Below are 22633 nucleotides of genomic sequence, written 5' to 3' on the forward strand. Positions count from 1 at the left end.
GGAACTTAGAAAGAAGCAAACTTGCCTTTCATAAGTGAGAGGGCATGGGATCCAAGGGGCTGCTGCCCTGTGGATCCAGAACTGGCTTGCCCAAAGGAGGCAGAGAGTGGGTATAGATGGGTCTTTTTCTAAATGGAGGTCGGTCACCAGTGGTGTGCCCCAGGGATCTGTTCTGGGACCCTTGCTGTTTGTCATTTTCATAAATGACCTGGATGAGGAAGTGGAGGGATGGGTTGGTAAGTTTGCCGACGACACAAAGGTTGGTGGGGTTGTGGATAGTCTGGAGGGATGTCAGAAGTTACAGAGGGACATAGGTAGGATGCAAGACTGGGCGGAGAAGTGGAAGATGGACTTCAACCCAGATAAATGCATAGTGGTCCATTTTGGCACGTCAAATGGGATGAAGGAGTACAATATAAAGGGAAAGACTCTTAGTAGTGTAGAGGATCAGAAGGACCTTGGGGTCCGGGTCCATAGGACTCTAAAATCGGCCCCGCAGGTGGAGGAGGTGGTTAAGAAGGCGTATGGTGTGCTGGCCTTTATCAATCGAGGGATCGAGTTTAGGAGTCCGGGGATAATGATGCAGCTATATAAGACCCTCGTCAGACCCCGCTTGGAGTACTGTGCTCAGTTCTGGTCGCCTCATTACAGGAAGGATGTGGAAAAGATTGAAAGGGTGCAGAGGAGATTTACAAGGATGTTGCCTGGATTGAATGGCATGCCTTATGAGGATAGGCTGAGGGAGCTCGGTCTTTTCTCCTTGGAGAGACGTAGGATGAGAGGAGACCTAATAGAGGTATATAAGATGTTGAGAGGCGTAGATCGGGTGGACTCTCAGAGGCTTTTTCCCAGGGTGGAAATGGCTGCTACGAGAGGACAAAGGTTTAAGGTGCTGGGGGGTAGGTACAGGGGAAATGTTAGGGGGAAGTTTTTCACACAGAGGGTGGTGGGCGAGTGGAATCGGCTGCCGTCAGTGGTAGTGGAGGCAAACTCAATAGGGTTTTTTAAGAGACTCCTGGATGAGTACAGCAGCAGGGAAGAAGCTGTTCTTGAGTCGATTGGTATGTGACCTCTGACTTTTGTACCTTTTTCCCAACGGGAAATGTTTCTATAACCATCAGATGATTCAAAGCATTTTGTGACCAATGAAGGGCTTTTGAAGTGTAGCAATGTACTATTGTAGGAAATACCACAGCCAATTTGCACACCGCAAGCTGCCCACAAGCAGCAAGGTGATAATGACCAGGTGATCTGTTTTAATGTTGTTGACTGAAGGATAAATATTAGCCAAGGATACTGGGATAGCTCCTTCGCTCTCCTTTATAATAGTGCCATGGGATCTTAATTATCCACCTGAGAGGGCACATGGGGTCTCTGTTTAACATCTCACCTGAAAGACAGCACCTTTGGCAGGCAGCAATCCATCAGTACAGCACTGAGGGCGTCCGCCTTGATTTTTGTGTTAAAGTCCTGGAGTGAGATTTGGACCCAGCATCTGCTGGCTAGAGACAAGACCACAGTTCACACAAATTCAGTCAAATATGTCTGCAATGAAAAGCTAAGTTATTCAGTTATATCTGCACATAATCACAGAATGGTCACAGCACAGAAGGAGGCTATTTGCCTGTCATGTTTCTGCTGGCCTTCTGAAGGAACAATTCACCCTAGTGCCATTCCTTTCCTCCACTCCCCAGAGTCCCCTGCACATTCTTCCTTTTCAGATAATAGCCCAACTCCCTCTAGAATGCCTTGATTGAACCTGCCTCCAGTGCACACGCAGGCAGGGCAGTCCAGATGAAAATGTTTTCCTTCATGGCTCCATTTGCCAATGATCTGAAATTTGTGCTGTCTTGTTCTTGACCTTTCCAATGGGAGCAGTTTCTCTCTGTCCACTCTGAACAGACCCCTCATGCTTTTCAATCCCTCTATCAAATCTCCTTTCAACCTTCTCTTCTCTAAGTCCCAACTTCTCCAATCTACCCACATGACTGAAGTTCCTCATTCTTGGAACCATTCTTGTGACTCTATTCTGCACCCATTCTAGTGCTTCCTAAAGTGTGGTGCTCGGAACTAGACACAATACTCCAGTTGAGGCCAAACCAGTATGTTTATACAAGTTGAACATAACTTCTTAGCTTCTATACTCTCTGCCTCTCTTTATAAAGCCTAGCATGCTTGATCAATTGGGCCAGTGGAACGATGAATGGCAGACGGAGTTTAATTTAGATAAATATGAGGTGATGCATTTTGGTAGAACGAATCGGGGCAGGACCTACTCAGTTAATGGTAGGGCGTTGGAGAGAGTTATAGAACAAGAGATCTAGGAGTGCATGTTCATAGCTCCTTGAAAGTGGAGTTACAGGTGGACAGGGAGTTGAAGAAGGCAATTGTCATGCTTGGTTTCATTGGTCAGAACATTGAATACAGGAGTTGGGACATCTTGTTGAAGTTGTACAAGACATTGGTAAGGCCACACTTGGAATACTGTGTACAGTTCTGGTCACCCTATTATAGAAAGGATATTATTAAACTAGAAAGAGTGAAGAAAAGATTTACTAGGATGCTACCGGGACTTGATGGATTGGGTTATAAGAGGCTGGATAGACTGAGAATTTTTTCTCTGGAGCTTAGAAAGCTGAGGGGTGATCTTATAGAGGTCTATAAAACAATGAGGGGCATAGATTAGGTAGATAGTCAATATCTTTTCCCAAAGATAAGGGAGTCTAAAACTAGAGGGCGTAGGTTTATGGTGCGAGGGGAGAAATACAAAAGGGTACAGAGGGGCAATTTTTTTCATAGACGGTGGTGAGTATCTGGAACGAACTGCCAGAGGCAGTAGTAGAGGCGGGTACAATTTTGTCTTTTAAAAAGCATTTGGACAGTTCCATGGGTACGATGGGTATAGAGGGAAATGGCCTAAATGTGGGCAATTGGGACTAGCTTAGTGGTTAAAAACTGGTTGGCATGGACAAGTTGGGCCAAAGGGCCTGTTTCCATGCTGTAAACCTCTATGACTCTATGCAGTATCCCAGTATTTCTCACTGACAAAAACTAAACTTTCTCGTTATTTTTACTGTTTTAGAATAGTAAAGCTGAATAAAGATGTAACTTGGACTTTTCAGTGCATTGTGGCCTAATATATTGTCAGACCCAGTATATTGTATTCAGTGAGATATGTCCTGAAATGGGCTTTCTTTGCTGTGTCAGTGCATTTCACATTACGCAGAATCCAGTCTATTGTGTCCACATTGCTGTCCTGTGTGAGTTCCACTTCATGTTGGCTGTCTCCTTTATCGGGTGCCAAGGACCAGGCCTGGGAAAGGGGTGAACATTTTCAGGTTGCTAATATTCTTGTTTGTTGAGGATATTCTTCAAATAACCCACTTTTTATGCTGCTTTTAGACTCTGCCTGTTGTTGACAGGGTTAAAGGAGATTTTCTTGAGGGTAATCTCCCTTGTCAGCCATGTCAGAGATCCACACTCTGCAGCTAATAAAAATAACTACACTTTTGTGCTTGCCTTCCCATTTCACAACCGTTTATAGATTGTGTAAGTTTGATTATTTTAGTATTTTGGCCATTTTAAAAAATTTACTTTTCAGCTAGAAATAATATTGATCAGATACTTTTAAGGTTATGTCCTCTTGTTCTGGGTTCTCCCACCACAGGAAGTAGCTCTTCTAGATCTATTCCAAGAACCGTCTTAATGCAGTGCTTGTGTCACCCCTTCGCCTTCGATACCCAAGAGAATACAAGCCACATTTATGCGACAAAATCATTTAACCCTTTAAACCCTGGTATAATTATCGTAAAATGGCTCTGTACTCCTCTGCGGTCGCGATATCTTAGAATCCCCACAGTACAGAAGAAGACTGTGGTGACCAGGGGAATTTCACAGTAACTTCATTGCAGTGTTAATGTAAGCCTCACTTGTGACTAATAAATGAATTTTAACTTTAAATTCATTTGCTTCCTCACAGTTCCCAGCCTCTCAGTTATTTTTAAGGATCTGATTTGTCTTCTGTAGATCCAAGGTGGGTGACCTGCCACTTACTTACATTGAACTCCACCTGTCATTTGTGTCCTATTGTAACATCCTTCTTCCAGCCACACTGTGCCTCCTCATTTAGTCCGAATCATTAAGATAGATTTGGTAAAAGGCTTGATGCTCTAGTACAGAGCCCAGGGGATTGCCAGGAAGATGGAATCGTATCAATTTGTAGCAGAAAATTCAACTTTCAGTGCAAAGAAACATTCCTAATCTTTTTTTAAATTTGCCTTTGTGGTTTTTTGAAGCTGATCACTGTCTCCTGATCCACTGATGTTTGCTGAACAAGTGTTTGCATCAATTGGACCCCATTTAATTCACTCTCCCAATGCTTAATAACAGGATCGTATTTTGCCGCCTCCCTATATCATAGAATCCCTACAGTGCAGAAGGAGGCCATTCAGCCCATCACATCTGCACCGACCAGAATCCACCCAGACCCTATTCCCGTGACCCCACATATTTACCCTGCTAACCCCACCGACGCTAAGGGGCAATTTAGCATGGCCAATCCACCTGACCCGCACATCTTTGGACTGTGAGAAGAAACCGGAGCACCCGTGGGAAACCCACCCATGTCCTCCCTCATCTCCAAGAAAGTAAATGAAATGCCATTGCTTTCAAAGTCCTGGGAAGATGCAGATCTTCAGAGGATCAGACCCTGAAGTGTGGCGACTAGGGGATTTTCACAGTAACTTCATTGCAGTGTTAATGTAAGCCTTACTTGTGACAATAATAAATAAATACTCATAAATCTTTTATTTATTGTCCATTAACTGTGAGCTTCATTGTTCATCAGTAAAAGTTGTTTTCTAAAAAATTTTTACTCCATTCTTAAAGTTGCAAAGTCAATGCTCAAAGTGGACCGGGAAAACCCTAATTCATTCCTTGCTTGCTCCAAAAACCAAATTCAAAATCTAATTGAATCCAGTAGGAAGTCTCACAACACCAGGTTAAAGTCCAACAGGTTTATTTGGTAGCGTGAGCTTTCGGAGCGCTGCTCCTTCATCAGGTGAGTGAAGAGTTGAGTTCACAAACAGGGCATTATATAGACACAGACTCAATTGCCAGATAATGGTTGGAATGCAAGTCTTAACAGGTAATCAATTGAATCCAATTCATGGTCCCCACAAGAGAGACAAACAAGATCCAAGCTGACAAGATAAGGCATCGCGCCCCATCCTGGGCTCGATCTGACGTTTGATCTTAGCCAAAAGGCCGAGAAGCAATAGTTGTTAGTGCTGTTAAAATCATTCTGATATCTCATCAGGTTAATACTGTTCCCCCTAGAGAACAATGAGGCAACTGGGTTCATCCATGCTAGTTTTTATGAGGGCAAGTTTGGATAAATTCCGGAAACATTGCTAACTACAAACATATCAACACTTGTAATCTGGGTGGTATGGTGGTTAGCACTGCTGCTTTACAGCACCAGGGACCCGGGTTCGATTCCCGGCCTGGATCACTGTCTGTGTGGAGTTCTCCCCATGTCTGCGTGGGTTTCCTCTGGGTGCTGCGGTTTCCCCTCTCAGTCCAAAGATGTGTGGGTTAGGTGGATTGGCCATGCTAAATTGCCACTTAGTGTTCAGGATACGTAGATTAGAGGGATTACTGGGGTTAATATGTGGGATTACAGGGATGAGGCCTAGGTGGGATTGTTGTCAGTGCAGACTCGATGGGCAGAATTGGCCTTCTTCTGCACTGTAAGGTTTCTATGATTTCTATGATTCTAGTCAATAAATCTGTGACTTGTAAACTGTCTAGGAAGGAAGCAAGTCCTAAATTTATCTCAGATTTATGTATTTTCAGTCACTTATCTGAACTGTAAATTTGCAATCCGCACGAATATTGCTGAGCAGTCTTGGTTATTTTTTAATTTAACCCTAGCTTCTAATTACTTGCAATCTCAATGTTTTACAAGGTTAATAAACAATTGTTATCTGATGTCTTTGATAACCGGGTGAAGATTTACCTGGTACCATTGATGAATATTGCTGTCAGGGTACTTAACCCAGTTTTCTGACTTGGAAATCCCAGGAAACTATTCTTATAATGTTTTAAAGTTTATTTATTAGTGTCACAAGTAGGCTTACATTAACACTGCAATGAAGTTACTGTGAAAATCCCCCAGTCGCCACAATCCGGCGCCTGTTTGTGTACACTGATGGAGAAATTAGCCTGGCCAATGCACCTAATCAGCAAGTCTTTCGGTCTGTGGGAAGAAACGGGAGCCCCTGGTGGAAATCCACGCAGACACAGGTAGAACATGCAGATTTCACGCAGACTGTGACCCAAGTCGGGAATTGAACCCAGGTCCCTGGCGCTGTGAGGCAGCAGTGCTAACCGCTGTGACACCATGCCGCCCTATGGGATATCTCTAGAACCGGAGGTGGATTTGTTCTAATTGTGCAGTGCCCTTTCCCTGCAGGACAAGACGGAATGTGCGGATGAACCCTTTTCCACGGCCAATCTGGAAAAGACGGATTCTGAGATGTTGCTGTATGCTCATCGCAGTCAAATGATGCAGAAACTGCTGCTTTTGCTCAACAGTGCAGCCATACTCGGACTTGGGCCTTCACTGGGGGAGTTCATTAAAGATAAGCTACCTCACCTAGAACACAAAGCTCCAAACATTCAAGGGAGGTATGTAATATGTCGAGTAAACGGGGAGCGGCCTTTATCGTGTTAGAATTTACAGTCCGCATTTGTTTTGTCATTTCATAGAATCCCTACAGTGCAGGAGGAGGCCATTTGGCCCATCGAGCCTGCACTGACAACAACCCCACCTAGGCCCTATCCTCATAACCCCACGTATTTACTCTCCTAATCCCCCTGATACTAAGGGGCAATTTAGCATGGCCAATCCACCTAACTAGCACATCTTTGGACTGTGGGAAGAAACCGGAGCACCCGGAGGAAACCCATGCAGACACGGGGAGAACATGCAAACTCCATACAGACAGTAATCGGAGGCCGGAATTGGACCCGGGTCCCTGGCGCTGTGAGGCAGCGGTGCTAACCACTGTGCCGCCGTGCTGCCCATTTTTTGAAAACACATTCATTGATTTAATTTCCCGACTGTGCCCTCATTTTAAAATCCAGAATTCTTCCTCGCCCTGGGTCGTGCTGCATTAGGCCATTTGCTGCCTGTGAGCTGATACTGTGAATGTCAGCAGCCGTACTCTGCTCTGGGGAAAGCAGACAGGCATCATTTAGCTTTTAACAAAGTTTCCAGCAGCAGTTACTAATTAGCTGTGTGCCCGAACCTCTGGGTGATTTTATTCGAAAGCTTCTGAGCTGAGAGTCAGTGAGACCGGTTATAGCACTCTCTAAACTCTACTTCAACTAACATAGTATGGACTAGGGATTAAAGACATTTAGTTCCACATGGGTGACGGAATTTTCCGGCTCCTCTCTCCGGCGAGATTTTCCAGTCTTGCCGAAGTCAGTCAGTGGACTTTAGAATAGCTTGGTACCATACCACCCCTGCTGTGATGTGTCTGCAAAATTTCACCCTGGGTACCCTGTCAGGGAGAACACAAATACAATTCTCCAAAAAAAAACAACATTATGTGTTACAATTGATGATTGTACATGAATTTAAGGAAGTAGTAAAGTTCTAGTCAAAATTCTAATTAATTGTGTGGTTTTATTATGCTTGCATGTTAAAATTAAAACTTACTCCCTGAATTAAAAGCCCAGAATTTGTGGTAATAATGACCCTAAACTGCCATCGTCCCCCATTATTATTCCTCTGAAACTGACAGCTGCTGCTGGAATCCACACATGCACAGTAAAACACAGAAATCCAGTATTTGCAGTCAGTGATTCTTTGCTTCTCCATAGGGATGCACCGCTGATCTCCCCTCCGAAGGCAGTCATTTAGAAATTTATTGACTTGACAAGAACTTCCACTCAGTCCCATTGCAAAAACCCTTGGAAAAGTTGCACCTGTAGAATGAGGGGGCCAGCTGGTTTATATTATGGGTACTGAGTTCATAATTACTGCTAGACACCCTCACCGGCCCTGAAAGAGTAACTCTATCTTTGTTTAATGTTCCATTTCTCTATTATGATAAAAAAAATTCCTTTATCTTTACATATTTCAAAAGTTCATATATATGCTCCAATTATTTATTTTGCTATTTCTAAAACATAAAATTATCTGTGAAGGGGTTTCAGAGGTATGTAGCTTCCTGCTTTGCTGTCTGTGAGAATACCTAAATGGGATTGGCTGCTTACCCTAGTTGATGACATCACTGCTGCTGGAGATTCCCTTGACTTGGTGCCAGTTTCAAACTGACATCAAGAAGGAGGAAATCCTCACCAGTCAATGCTCGATCATTGTGAGGTTTTCTTCAATGGCAAACACCATTGCATGTCTCCTGATTGTGAAATCCAACCCATGGTGTTAGCCTCCCAGACTGGCAGTTCAAGAATTATCTGAGGTAATTGCTGCTCTTAGATTTGAGTATTTCTGTTGTCAATTTTTCCCACACTCCAAAGGTGTGTAGGTGAGGTGGATTGGCCATGCTAAATTGCCCCTTGGTGTCCCAAAATGTGGTAAGTAGATGGGGTTATGGGGATAGGGCCTGGGTAGGATGCGCTGTTGGAGAGTTAGTGCAGACCCAATGGGCCAAATGGCCTCCTGCACTGTTCTATGAAATCAATGACTGTTAAAAAGTACTGTCCCAGTTAAGATCAGCTCTTACATCACAGGACAGGAATCAAAACTCAGACCCTCTGGACGTTTAGCTTAGTGTTTTATCAGATGTTTCTTTTACCTGCCTGCTGTAAGTGGCAATTTTCTGTGTAATTCAGCAATGGTATCTTTTGGCTGGCAGCAGTTTGCATGCATCAATAGTACTCACTCCGGGTAACCACCCTTGTTCCCCCACACCCACCTTCTCCCTTTTCTCCACAGATATTCTTCAGCCTCTGCTGCTATCAAAGGACCAGGCATTTTGCCCCACTATAAAGTCGGTGATCTGGGTCTGGTGCCCAGGCCCAAGCAAATGACCCGCAGCGTCGCTGAGAAAGTGGGCCAGCTGTCGAAGACAACACGGCTTGGTTTGCTCAGGTCCTTTTCAAAATCAGCGCCGACCCAAGTGGCTTATTTGCCTGAGGTGAGTCTCCCCTTTGCTCTGAAAAGACGCAGTGTGGGCTTGTGATTGCTTCAGGGACACTAAACGTCCACTTTTGGAACCCTGGTTCAATTCCAGCCTGTACTAATGGCAGAATACCTCTCTGTCTCCTGCTTCCAAGGGTCTTGTATGAAATACTGTTTGGCAAGTGAGGGTGGAAATTGCAGAGAGACTCTGGCCACAATCTTCCAATCCCCCTTGGGTATAGGGTTGGTTCCAGAGGCCTGGGGGATTGCAAATGCCCTGTTTAACAAAGAAAGGGGAGAGGGATAAGCCCAAAGGTGACTGACCTGCTGGATGTTTCTTAGAATTTTTTTGTTTTTATTTGTCTTAACGGCACGGTGGCACAGCGGTTAGCACTGTTACCTCACAGCGCCAGGGATCCAGGTTCGATTCCCGGCTTGGGTCATTCTCTACCCGTGTCTGCGTGGGTTTCCTCTGGGTGCTCCGGTTTCCTCCCACAGTCCATAGATGTGCAAGCTAGGTTGATTGGCCATGCTAAATTGCCCCTTAGTTGTCAGGGGGATTTGGCAGGTGAAGAAGCTTTTCACGGCAGGACAAACTTAATTGACATTTGGAAAGGTATGGGCTAATAAATAAACTAGCAGAGTTTTGTGGAAGGCAAATCATGCTTGACTAACTTGATTGAGTTTTTTGGTGAAGAGGGGAGGCGATGGCCTAGTGGTTTTATCACTAGATTATTAATCTAGAAATTTAGCTAATGTTCTGGGGACCCGGGTTCGAATCCCGCCACGGCAGATGGTGGAATTTGAATTCAATAAAAAAATATCTAGAATTAAGAATCTACTGATGACCATGAAACCATTATGGATTGTCGGGAAAACCCATCTGGTTCACTATTGTCCTTTAGGGAATGAAATCTGCCGCCCTTACCTGGTCTGGCCTCCATGTGACTCCAGAGCCTCAGCAATGTGGTTGACTCTCAACTGCCCTCTGAAATGGCCCAGCAAGCCACTCAGTTCAAGGGCAACTAGGGATGGGCAATAAATGCTGGCCCAGCCAGCGACACCTACATGCCATGCACGAATAAAAAAAATATTAAAGGGTTGATAAGGGTGACATGATTAATGCTGCGTATGCGGACTTTCAAAAGGCATTTGACAAAACGGCACGTGATAGCTTCATCAGCAAAATTAAAGCCCGTGCAATTAGAGTTAATGGCAATGCATAAACAAAATTGGCTATGGAACATAAAGCAGAGAGTGGTGATAAACAGCTGCTTCCTCGACTGGAGAGGAAAGGATGCAGTAATGTTCCCCAGGGATTGGTTCTTTTTGATACCGACTTTTTGATACTCGGGCATAACTGCAAAGTTTGCAGATAACACAAAACTTAGAAACGTAGTGAAGAGTGAGAAGGATAATGAAACTTCACGAGCACATAAAAGGGCAAGATTAAAATGGCAGATGAAATTTAATAGAGCGAGATGGTACATTTTGGTAGGTGGAATGAGGAGAGGCAATATGAACTAAATGGTAACAGTTGAAAGGGGGATGCAGGAACAAGTCCGCGAGTGAGAGTTCAGTGCTTGAAGCTGGCAGGTCAAGCTGAGAAGGCTGTTACTGGATTCTTGGCTTCATTACTAAAGCACTGAAATACTGAACCAAGAAAGTAATGCTGAACCTTTTTCAGAAGTCTCACAACACCAGGCTAAAATCTAACAGGTTTATTTGGAATCGCGAGCTTTCGGAGTGCTGCCCCTTCTTCATCAGGCGAGTCAGTGTTCTGAAAGCTCGTGATTCCAAATAAATCTAAATCTGGACTTTAACCTGATGGTGTGAGACTTTGTACTGTGCCCACCCGAGTCCAACGCCCGCATCTCCACATCATGGCGACCACCAAACCTTTTTAAAACACTGGAGCATTGTCTTTGATTCTGCGCAACACACTTTAGGAAGGATGTTTGGAGATTTGCTGGAATGGTGCGAAGGATGAGGGAGACCAGTTACGTGGAGAAATTGAGGTTGTTTTCCTCAAGAGAGAGAGTTAGAATCATAGAATCCCTACAGAGCAGAAGGAAGCCATTCAGTCCATTGAGCCTGCACCAACAACAATCCCACCCAGGTCCTATCCCTGTAACCCCATATATTTACCCTGCTAATCCCCTGATACTAATGGACAATTTAGCATGGCCAATCCACCTAACCCACACATCTTTGGACTGTGGGAGGAAACCCATGCAGATACGGGGAGAATGTACAAACTCCACACAGTCATCCAAGCCGGGAATTGAGCTTGGGTCCCTGGCGCTGTGAGGCAGCACTGCTAACCACTGTGCCACCGTGCCGTTAAGAGGAATGAAAACATTTGAGAAATTTAAGAAATACCCAGCAGGTCAGACGGCATCTGTGGAGTGAACAAGAGTTAGTGTTTCAGGTCAGTGGACTTTCATCAGAATTAAGTTAGCTTATAGGGTGGAGGTATTCAGAATCGTAAATAAGGAGAGACAACGTAAATAAGGAGAGACTGTTTCGAGGGTCAGAGGGGTCAGGATGATATTGAAGATGATTGGCGAGAGAACCAGAGGGATTACAGTGCTCCGGAATATTACTGCCTCACCCGCCCCGATTCCAGAGTGGGCGAGGCTCACGGAACGGAATTCTCCCTTGGCCTCGGGCAGGATTTTACGAGCCTCGCTTGAGCGAGGTCGTAAAATCCCAGCCAGTGAGTTGCTGGGGTCTGGAATGCACTGCCTGAAAGGGAGATGGAAACAGTTTCAGGAAGAGTCAAAAGGGAATAGGATAAGTAGTTAAAAGGGAAAAATCTTAATGGCTATGGGGAAAGAACATAAGGGTGGGTCTAGTTAGATAGCTTTGTAGAAGAGCTGCCATATGTAGCTGGCTTAATTAGTCTCTCTCTGTACTGTATAATTCTCTTGATCCTCTGATTTGAAACGTAGCTGAGAACATTTGAGCCCACAGCACAGAACTGCCCCCCACCAAGTGAGGCACAGAATGTCTGTTGTGGAAAATGTAAAGGCGACTAGACTGGTGGGGTCAAATATACTTGAAATTAAGGCACATTATCTGGGTTAATGTAAAGGGAGCTTTACTCTGCATCTAAATCTTACTCGGTTACTTGATGCAGGCAGCAGTTCGTTGAACAACAGCCTTTCCCGAATTCTCAGCTGACTGGAAGGAATCTGGAATTTGTTGCGATGGCTGTGTGTCAAATATGTAATTTTCAGCCTTTTAAATGTCACATTTAGTATCACTTAATCACTACTACTTCCTGAGTCACTCCAACCTCTCTCCCAGGCTTTTGTTCTCCTCTCATTGCCAATTTTCCCTCCCCACCGCTCACCATCCTGACTTGGAAGTATATCAGTGTTCCTTCGCAGTCGCTGGGTCAAAATCCTGGAATTCCCTCCCTAACGGCATTGTGGGTCAACCCACAGCACGTGGACTGCAGCGATTCAAGAAGGCAGCTCGCTACCACCTTCTCAAGGGCAACTAGGGATGGGCAATAATAAATGGTGGCCTAGCCAGCGACACCCATATCTCACAAATGAATTGAAAGCAAAACCCTCCTCTCTTAGGGCTCTTTAATAAGACACTCTTCCAAAGGTGCACCACAGTTTACCTGCAATACCTGGCCAAATGGCCCTTAAAGGATGTGTGGACAGAAAATGGTGATGGGTGGCCTACGGGCACATAGATCATAGAATCATAGAACCCTACAGTGCAGAAAGAGGCCATTCGGCCCATCGAGTCTGCACCGACCACAATCCCACCCAGGCCCTACCCCCATATCCCTACATATTTTACCCGCTAATCCCTCTAACCTACTCACCTCAGGACACTAAGGGGCAATTTTAGCACAGCCAATCAACCTAACCCGCACATCTTTGGACTGTGGGAGGAAACCGGAGCACCCGGAGGAAACCCACGCAGACACGAGGAGAATGTGCAAACTCCACACAGACAGTGACCCGAGCGGGAATCGAACCCAGGTCCCTGGAGCTGTGAAGCCGCAGTGCTAACCACTGTGCTACCGTGCCGCCCTTAAACCAATCCACGCTAACCCCCTATCCCCAACTCCGTGTGACCCAACCTTCTTCAGCAACCTTTTGTGAGGCACCTTATCAAACGCCTTTTGGAAATCCAAAAACACCGCATCCAACGGTTCTCCTCCGTCAACCGCACTAGTCACATCTTCATAAAAATCCAACAAGTTCGTCAAGCACGACTTTCCCCTCATGAATCCATGCTGCGTCTGCTTAATCGAACTATTCTTAATATGTAGGAGTTAGGAGCATTTGGCCAGAGTATCAGTCTGCTCTGCCATTCAATAAGATCTGATGGTGGCTTTTCAGACCCAGTCTTCAGGCCGGGCTAATATGGTGCCCTGCATTGTGAGGCTATGCTCCTCATTTTGACTTTTCAATGACGCTTAAAAAAATATATGTAGACTCACAATATTTCTTTTCCCCTTTGTTATTTGTAGGATTCAGCTGCTGCAGATCAGGGAATGCAGGCTTCGATTCTGCCTAAAATTGCTGCGGCATGCTGCCTTCAGGACCAAGTTTGAAAGCAAACGAGTTAGAATTTAGTAACCACTGGCTAATTTTATAGCTAACCTCAATTACATTAATTAGCAAATAGTAATCTCGTTGAAATTATTGTTCTTTGTCCATGATTTTGATCTGTTTCTTGCTCAACAAATGTAATAAAATTACATGGTTTTTTTTTCTAAAGAATTTATTACTCTTGTGGTCTTTTGAGGCAGCGATTACAAAGATTGATTTTTTTCAGATGTATGTTCAAAATGTAAGATATAAGTCAACCGATTCAGTCTTATGGGAGGGAGCACCTTGTGGCTCACGTGCACACACGGGCTTCAGAAACTGAGTCCAGTTCAGACCTCAAAGCAACCTCTGTGCACAGTGGTGAGTAAGAGCACTGCTGGAACTGAACGCTGGATCTCCAAGCTGGGGATGGGGGAAAATCAAGTCAGGGTTGGAGCCATTGTTTGTTGTGCTGCCGCACAGTCTGTTTTAACCCTTATACGGTAGACAAAGAATTGCAAGTAGACTTCTTGTTAGTACAATATTTATTTGAACACACAATCAATAATCACCCACCCAACCAACAATACGTTATCTTACAGAAATACTAAAGTTCAAGTCCAATACTGGACCTTGACTTAACTTTTGCGTGACTGGCAAGTACCCAGGCAGATATTGGCCTTTATCCATGTGTTGGTCTCCGTAGTGCTCTGCATTGTCTGGTCCTTTGGTCTGGTCTGGCACTCTGGCTCTGGTCTTCCTTCCTTCTCGGGTGTGGTGGCTCTCCTCATGTTGGTCGTTGCTGATGATGGTCATTTGTGGGGCCAGAGAGAGAGAGAGAGCTTCTTCTGTTGTGCAGCACCCTTTATCCCTCCTTGATTTCATGTCCTTTCTTGTCAATCGATCAGGACTTGATCACCCTGATCGATAAAGTCCAATCGGGTGCTGCCACATCAATCTCTGGGTGTGTCCCCAACCACCATGTCTGTAGGTGCTGGGGGCACGTAGGGCACACACCTCATAGAATCATGGAAACCCTACAGTGCAGAAAGAGGCCATTTGGCCCATCGAGTCTGCACCGACCACAATCCCACCCAGGCCCTACCCCCATATCCCTACATATTTACCCACTAATCCCTCTAACCTACGCATCTCAGGACACTAAGGGTCAATTTTAGCATGGCCAATCAACCTAACCCGCACATCTTTGGACTGTGGGAGGAAACCGGAGCACCCGGAGGAAACCCACGCAGACACGAGGAGAATGTGCAAACTCCACACAGACAGTGACCCAAGCCGGGAATCGAACCCAGGTCCCTGGCGTTGTGAAGCAGCAGTGCTAACCACTGTGCTACCGTGCCACCCCCTCCCCCCCAAATAAGGGGGTAAGGCACCCCTGTGTCTGGTAAACAAGATGTGGAGATGCCGGCGTTGGACTGGGGTAAACACAGTAAGAAGTTTAACAACACCAGGTTAAAGTCCAACAGGTTTATTTGGTAGCAAAAGCCACACTAGCTTTTGTGGCTAGTGTGGCTTTTGCTACCAAATAAACCTGTTGGACTTTAATCTGGTAAACAATCCAGTTTGACCAGAAAGTTTCCTTTGTCCTGAAGATGGCCCATATCCTGTGTATTCAGTCGTCTGAGCTGCAGCCTGTTTATCTCTGCCTTTTAAGCTACAGCCTGCTGTTTCAGTGCTTGCTCAATTATCCCAGTGTGCTCTGTAAATCGCTATTTTAGGTGGCCCGTTTGGCCACAGTCTCTCCTATTGATCCTGAACGCGAAGCGTGATGGATCACAAACTCAGGACCAGTATTTCCCCAGTCACTCAACAGTTAAGCAAGGCCCAAGTATTGGCATGTACAGTAATAATACATCCCTACAACACATTTACATTCCAGAAGCTACAGACAGCAACACTGTACAAATACAAACAACCACATATTCTAAACACCATTCTTACAATAAGCTAATTACAAACTAAAACATTCAAACAAACATTATAATAAAAGTGTTCGCGAATCCGAGGCACATTTCGATAGTAGGATTTCCAACTGTTCATTAGCACAAATCGCAAAATGGCAGGTTTCCCGTGAACATTGCTCGACTGAATTAGGGGGGACCGCGATTCGAGGGTGAACCCTACGTCCTGCCTCCGGGTGATCCTCTTTTTCCATCGGCTGAATTGGACTGTGAGGACGATTGCATATACCAGGGTGAACAAAATCAGTAATACCGCCAGGTGTGACATTATGCGGACGAATGGGTGGATTTGGATGTTTGAGCCCCAGTTCCAAAGGTCATCCCACCAGGAGGCGACTTTAATTTCTTTAATTCCCCTTTTCACCTCTTGGGTCTGCTGTATTGGTGAAGGTTCTGTGGGCAGTAGCCAATTTTATCCGAATCTGCTTCAACTCCTCCGGTAGGGGTTTTAGGCTTGTGTCATATTTCTCATGGTACTCCCTTAGAGTTTGTCGAAGCTCATCAGTGGCGTTCAAATCTACCCTCTCCCTCTTATGAATGTCTATTAGTTGAATGAGGCCCACCCTGGTTAGTATGTCTGGTTTGATGCAGAATGTAGTGTTAGTAATGTCGCAATGTGTCGGGCCATACTGATACTGTTTCAGGGAGGTGGTGAGACAGTATTTCCCCGCTCCCTTGTAAGCCACCCGAGTTTTGTCTGTGTCCAGGCTACAAGCTTCTACTGAGCAATTTAGACTAGTGTTTGTTCTGAAGCCACATAGTGCATGCTCATTTAAATAAACTGGGTACGGGCATGCGATTATTTCATCAGTTTGCTGACATCTGTCCAGAGTAGTGCCTATGAGTCTCCCTTCATTCTCCACTGCGTACGGTAAGATGCCATCGTACCCTATCCAGATATCCTCATGGATAGTCCCTATCTTTTCCACTTCAAAGACCCTCAGTCCGACCTGGTCGTCAGTGATTATGGGGAGTCCTAATATTATTCCCAGGGCTTTCCCTGGAGTCCCTTTGCAGTCATTGAACCAGACTTTGGTCAACTGTCGCACCTGGCAGCCAGATAACTTTGGGTGTTTCTTACCCGTAAATAGGTGTTCCATCTGTTCGTCACTGATCCAAGATGGAACCTGTCCACTGAGTCTCTGCTCTAGTTTTCCCCTTAGCTGCTCTATCATCCACTGTCCGTATGCACTACATAAAGTCCGGTTTTGTTGTCGGTCATCATCCTCCAATTTTTCCCCGATAATTTGATAGATTGTCTTGGCGTGTCCTTCTAATACAGCGACCATGTGGCTGCCGGCTGCGTTCCCAGTCAGTTCCCCCTCAGCATCTTGCCGATTGTCCACATTAATGGAATTTAGTGTCTGTTTAACCCGTTGGGTCAGAATCCTAAGTTTATTGAACAGGTCGGCTAAATCAAGGGCATTGATGGTTGCTACCCCTGCCCCGTTTGCTGTGGCCATGTCATTGACTAACTCTGTCTCGGATCTTTCCTTTCTTTCATCCATTCCTATATTCCGAACAGTCTGTGACTTAAATTGGGGAGAGCACCACTCTGGCAGTTGGGTCCCAGCTATATCCACCACCACAGGTACCAATTCGTGGTGAATGTTGTCATAAAGGGTTTTCCCTGTGTGTTTTAGTATCAATCCATTCTGTGGCCCGGGGGTGGCTTCAGGACAAATCGTGTGGGATGGTTTTGGGGTTGGCTTCGGCCCAGTTCTTCTTTCGTACAATGCAAAGTTTCCCTCTGAGTGTCCCGGGCCACTGCTGCCCGAGCTCTTATCCTTTTTCTGGGCTGTTGGCCAGACATCCAATTTCGGGGCACCCATTATTTGAAAAATCCCCACCAATCCCCTGATACGGTGACACTCAGATAACATTCAGCTGAACTGCCATTTGGTTTCTTTGTATATCAGCCGCTGGTTGTTACACCCAAACATTATAGTCTTATCGGGATGCAGCCATAACACACTCTCCTCACATTCCCCTGCATCAGATGGGGAAACCATAAGTAACTGGGTTACCAAAAGTTAATCTTGCTTGGAGTGTCCTGTGTGCTTATCCCGATGATGAGTCTGATGAGGTAGATCGTAGGTTGCATCTTTGTCGTTGTCCGGAGGAGATCAATGTAATTTCTGCTGTTATTGCGTCTAATATTTGATGTATACATGTATTTACTATCCTTGCCCCACCCTTTTTTTTCTGAAGCTGCATTTTATTCAGATAAATCCAGTGGCAAAAGATTTGACTCCCAAGTTCTGTTCAAAGCACCAGGCCAATTGATGAAAGTACAGCAAATGACATTTGATTTTTAAAAATAAGTATACAGTTTTCAAGAAATGAGCTTTAAAACAAAAGACCATCAGTTTGCTTTCAAAGAGTCTTGTAATAAGTTACAGGAAAAGGCTGCTGTGTAGGGAGATCTTTCATTACTTTTCAGTGGCAAGGAAAATGACTCAAAAGTAACTGGGTACATTGCTGGCAATATTCAGCTTGCGGTCTCAATCCCTCCACAGATGTTCCATGCCAATTTTCCAAGTGAAGACATTTAAATTCATTAAAAGCCACACAGCTTATTTTTTTTAATGAAATGTTCAACCCTCATAATGAGTTAACCAAGTCAACAACTGGATAACAAGATTAATCATGGTGAAAATGATAATCTAGCATTTTAACATAACAGGCAAATCAAATTTCATCAGATACTGCGGTTCCAGGAGCCATTTTAGGAACAAGGTGGGAGGTTGATCCTGAATCTGGCAGAAATGCTTCTCTTGCTCTGATCAGTCATAGTCCCTGTATAAGCGGCCTCCATAACCACTATCACCACCATCGTAGTATCCACCTTGGCCCTTGTACCCACCCGAATAGCTATCCCGGTCTCCTGTATCATACCGTCCTCCGCCGCTATAGCCGCCGCTCCCGTCACTATCCCAATAGCCACCTCCTGCTCCTCTCCTGCAGCCACTGTTACTGTAGCCGCTGCTGTAGCCGCCTCGACCATACCCGCGGCTGCCTCCAGACATTTTCTTGGCGTGACCCGCCCGGATCTGGCGCCCATCGAGGGATTTTCCATTCATCGCCTGCAGCACGTCCCTGGCGTCCTCTGGGTTTTTGAAAGTGATGAGGCTGAAACCGCGGGACGCCATGATGTCTTTGTCTTTAATCACTTTCACCTCAGAGATCTGCCCGTACTTGGAGAAAACCTCTTCCAGGGACTGCTCGTCTGTGCCGAAGTTCAGGCCGCCGACAAAAAACTTTCCTTCTTCAGCCATGGTGGTGGGATTGCTACCACTTGTGTGTGTGAAGCTCTAGGAGCTGGCCTAACTGGTGGAGCCGGTGGTCCTGGCAGTCTCGGGGGTCTCCTACAATCTCGGGCAAAGTGTCCTGGCTGCCCGCAATTAAAACATGTCCCTCTATCACTCGCCGGGACTGCTGTGTAAGATGGAGCGGTGCCTCTCTGGTCTTGGGAGATCCCTTCTACCCTCATTCCTCCATACCGGACCCTGGCTAGCCCTCATCGGAAGCATTCTCGCCTCCCTTTCTGACCATGACGTTGGGGGTCCCTGAACTTCCTGTTCCCAGACTCGAGCTAACCGTCGGAGAACCCATGCTTCATTGTGTGTGGTCTCTGCGGGGTCAAAATTAACGCAGGCTTTCTTGCCTTCCTCTGTGGTGTGTGAGACTAATGTCCTCGCCCATTTGGATGAATCAGCCCCATTTAATGGAGCCTGATCTAATTCCCCATATACTCCCGTGAAGTGGATCCATAAACGACCGGCAAAGGCAGTCGGATGCTCCCCTTTCCTCTGTCGACATTCATTTATTTAACCCATCTACAGGATCCCCTTTATTAAACCCTACCGCGGTCAATATCACTTCCTTGATCCCGTTTAAGGCTCCTTCCCCGACATTTTGAGGGGCTGGCAGGACAGACCGTACAGACCTGCTTAAGCACATGACTATCAGCTTCACTTCTTCCCTTTCATCCAGCCCGTGCATTATCTTCTGCTGCCTAACATCCTCAAAGAAACTGCGTGGGTCAGCCGATGGCTCAAAAGTTGAGATTTTATTTGCGATTTCAGCCAATTATGTCACCGTAAACAGGGTGGTGTATGTAACAGCTAGGCGCTGAGACTCTCCTACCCGCCGTTCAGTCGTCACTGGGTGCATCGGTACTGGAGGTAAATCTGGGGGTGCGGTGGATATGACTTCCCCTGGGAAAGATGGTGGTGGACCCCAATCCTCGGTTTATGTAACGTACAGTTTAACATTCTCTTTTAACTCTCCCCAATCTGCATTCTCTATCTCCTCTTCCTCTGCTGTCCCGAAGGTTCACATAAATCCGTTCTGATAATAGGGATTCCAGCTGTGAAATTTCTCCCTGGCATTTGGAGTGGTCAGCGGTTGCCTGTCTCTGTTCTATACTGGCTTGATGTAGCGCTTTTATTGCCACTTGCAGATCGGCTCACTTAGCTTCCAATTGTGCTACCGGCTGCTCGGCTTCACCTTTGGCCAAGACAGCGCGCTGGGCGTCTTGGTAGGCTCTCTCATACTGGGTCGGAAAATGGTCCAGATGTAATAAATTTGCCTGTTTGTTCTTTTCAATTCATCTGCCTCTCTGTCCTTTTCCGCTTTTATTTGCTCGATCCTCCCCTGCTGCTGTTCTTTCAGTTTATCTCCTCCTCCTTTTCCTCTTTTCATTTCCTAATCTCTTTCTCTTTCTCCTCCTGTACCTGCTTCGATTCCTCCAGTTCCCTACGAACTGTGTTTAATTCCTTTTCTGTTCCTAGCAGCTGTCCTAAGCAGCTCACCATGGAAGTCACTTCCTCACATTCGCCTGCCCGTTTTCCCTGAACTTTTCTTAAATTGTCCCAATACTTCTGCCCTAGGGATCCCGGTCCCAGCTCAGTATTGGCACAAAATTCTGCCCACAGGGGCCACCTTTGCTGCTTAATGCATTCTCTGATTTTTATTTCCCATATGGGACACTTCTCTGTCTCTGTGCTGTTTCCTGCCATTCTATATTTTTGATGACAAGGGGTAGGGAGTTGATCGGACTGCGGGCATGGCTTTGGGCTATGTTCCGGTCCCAATCCCTCCGGATTCTAATGTAAACCTACAGAGTTTATCCTAGCCTCCTTGTTAGTAACAACACATGCACAATAACAATTTCCCAAAAGCAGTAATTTGTCCAATAAGGAGTTTACATCTGTCGGCTCTGAGTTTTAAATAATCGTTCAATATAGACCTTCCACTCCCTCTGATTTACTTGAAATCCTGGCCGTCATGTGGGGCATTTGCCGTCTTAATTCGAGCTCAGGCTAAATCTCCTGGAATATTAGGTTCGATGGGATTCGATATTGGAGCAACAAAGTTGCCTCTTGACAATGTCCCGTCTCGGGTGCCAATTTGTTGTGCTGCCGCACAGTCTGTTTTAACCCTTATACGGTAGACAAAGGATTGCGAGTAGACTTCTTGTTAGTACAACAATATTTATTTAAACACACAATCAATAATCACCCACCCAACCAACAATACGTTATCTTACAGAAATACTAAAGTTCAAGTCCAATACTGGACCTTGACTTAACTTTTGCGTGACTGGCAAGTACCCAGGCAGATATTGGCCTTTATCCATGTGTTGGTCTCTGTAGTGCTCTGCCTTGTCTGGTCCTTTGGTCTGGTCTGGCACTCTGGCTCTGGTCTTTCTTCCTTCTCGGGTGTGGTGGCTCTCCTCATGTTGGTCGTTGCTGGCTATGGTCACCGCTGTTGTAGCTCGTTCATGGGGCCAGAGAGAGAGAGAGAGCTTCTTCTTTGCGGAGCACCCTTTGTCCCTCCTTGGTTTCATGTCCTTTCTTGTCAATCAATCGATCAGGACTTGATCACCCTGATCGATAAAGTCCAATCGGGTGCTGCCACATCAATCTCTGGGTGTGGCCCCAACGGCCATGTCTGTAGGTGTTGGGGGCACGTAGGACACGCACTTCCCTCCCAAATATGGGGTTAAGGCTGGTAAACAATCCAGTTTGACCAGAAAGTTTCCTTTGTCCCAGAGATGGCCCATATCCTGTGCATTCAGTCGTCTGAGCTGCAGCCTGTTTATCTCTGCCTTTTAAGCTGCACAGTTAGAAGTCTCACAACACCAGGTTAAAGTCCAACAGGTTTATTTGGTAGCACGAGCTTTCGGAGCATTGCTCTTTCTTCACCCGAGTCACCTGATGAAGAGGCAACGCTCCGAAAGCTCGTGCTACCAAATAAACCTGTTGGACTTTAACCTGGTGTTGCGAGACTCTTTACTGTGCCCACCCCAGTCCAACGCCAGCATCTCCACATCATGTTCAGCTGCAGCCAGCTGTTTCAGTGCTTGTCCAATTATCCCAGCATGCTCTGTAAATCGCCATTTTAGGTGGCCCGTTTGGCCACAGGACACAGAAGAGGATAACCATAAAGGTTGAGGAGGGGATGGGGATTGGGTGAGATTATGTGACATTTGTTTTAAGTTAAAGTTTATTTATCAGTGTCACAAGTAGGCTTACATTAACACTGCAATGAAGTCACTGTGAAAATCCCCGAGTCGCCACACTCCGGCGCCTGTTCAGGTACACTGAGGGTGTAGCCTTGAGATTTATGCTCAAGTCCGACTGTAGGAATTGAACCTTCCACCTCAGGGACAAGTGTGATTCCCATGGTGCCACATCTGCCACCGGGTCAGTGAAATAATGAGAGGCTTGGAGCTCCACGCCCGTTAATAATAGGCAGGAAAGACACAGTTTATAAATTAACTGCCATTCTCCCCAACCTTTCGCTCACACTCCAAAGGCAATGTTTAAAGTTTATTTATTAGTGTCACAAGTGGCTCACACTAACACTGCAGTGAAGTTACTGTGAAAATCCCCTAGTCGCCACACTCTGGCACCTGTTCGGGT

The 22633-nt window shown here is 45.8% G+C and overlaps 2 protein-coding genes and 1 pseudogene across 2 annotated transcripts in view; 1 reads left to right on the top strand and 2 right to left on the bottom strand.

Moving 5' to 3' along the window:
- The window catches only part of cfap157 (cilia and flagella associated protein 157), a 36862-nt gene extending 22957 nt beyond the window's left edge, over positions 1-13905 (top strand). The window contains exons 7-9 of the mRNA XM_078226295.1: positions 6476-6690; positions 8972-9173; positions 13659-13905. Coding sequence (XP_078082421.1) covers positions 6476-6690; positions 8972-9173; positions 13659-13742 — 501 coding nt within the window. The 3' untranslated portion in view covers positions 13743-13905. The remainder of the gene's footprint in view (positions 1-6475; positions 6691-8971; positions 9174-13658) is intronic.
- Positions 1-22633, bottom strand: part of LOC144502412 (ral guanine nucleotide dissociation stimulator-like) — a 301219-nt gene that overhangs the window by 132616 nt on the left and 145970 nt on the right. The gene's annotated exons all lie outside the window — the stretch shown is intronic.
- On the bottom strand, positions 18488-18979 carry LOC144503079 (RNA-binding protein 3 pseudogene; annotated as a pseudogene).

The sequence above is a fragment of the Mustelus asterias genome, chromosome 13 (genome assembly GCF_964213995.1).
Source record: "Mustelus asterias chromosome 13, sMusAst1.hap1.1, whole genome shotgun sequence".
NCBI lineage: Eukaryota > Metazoa > Chordata > Chondrichthyes > Carcharhiniformes > Triakidae > Mustelus > Mustelus asterias.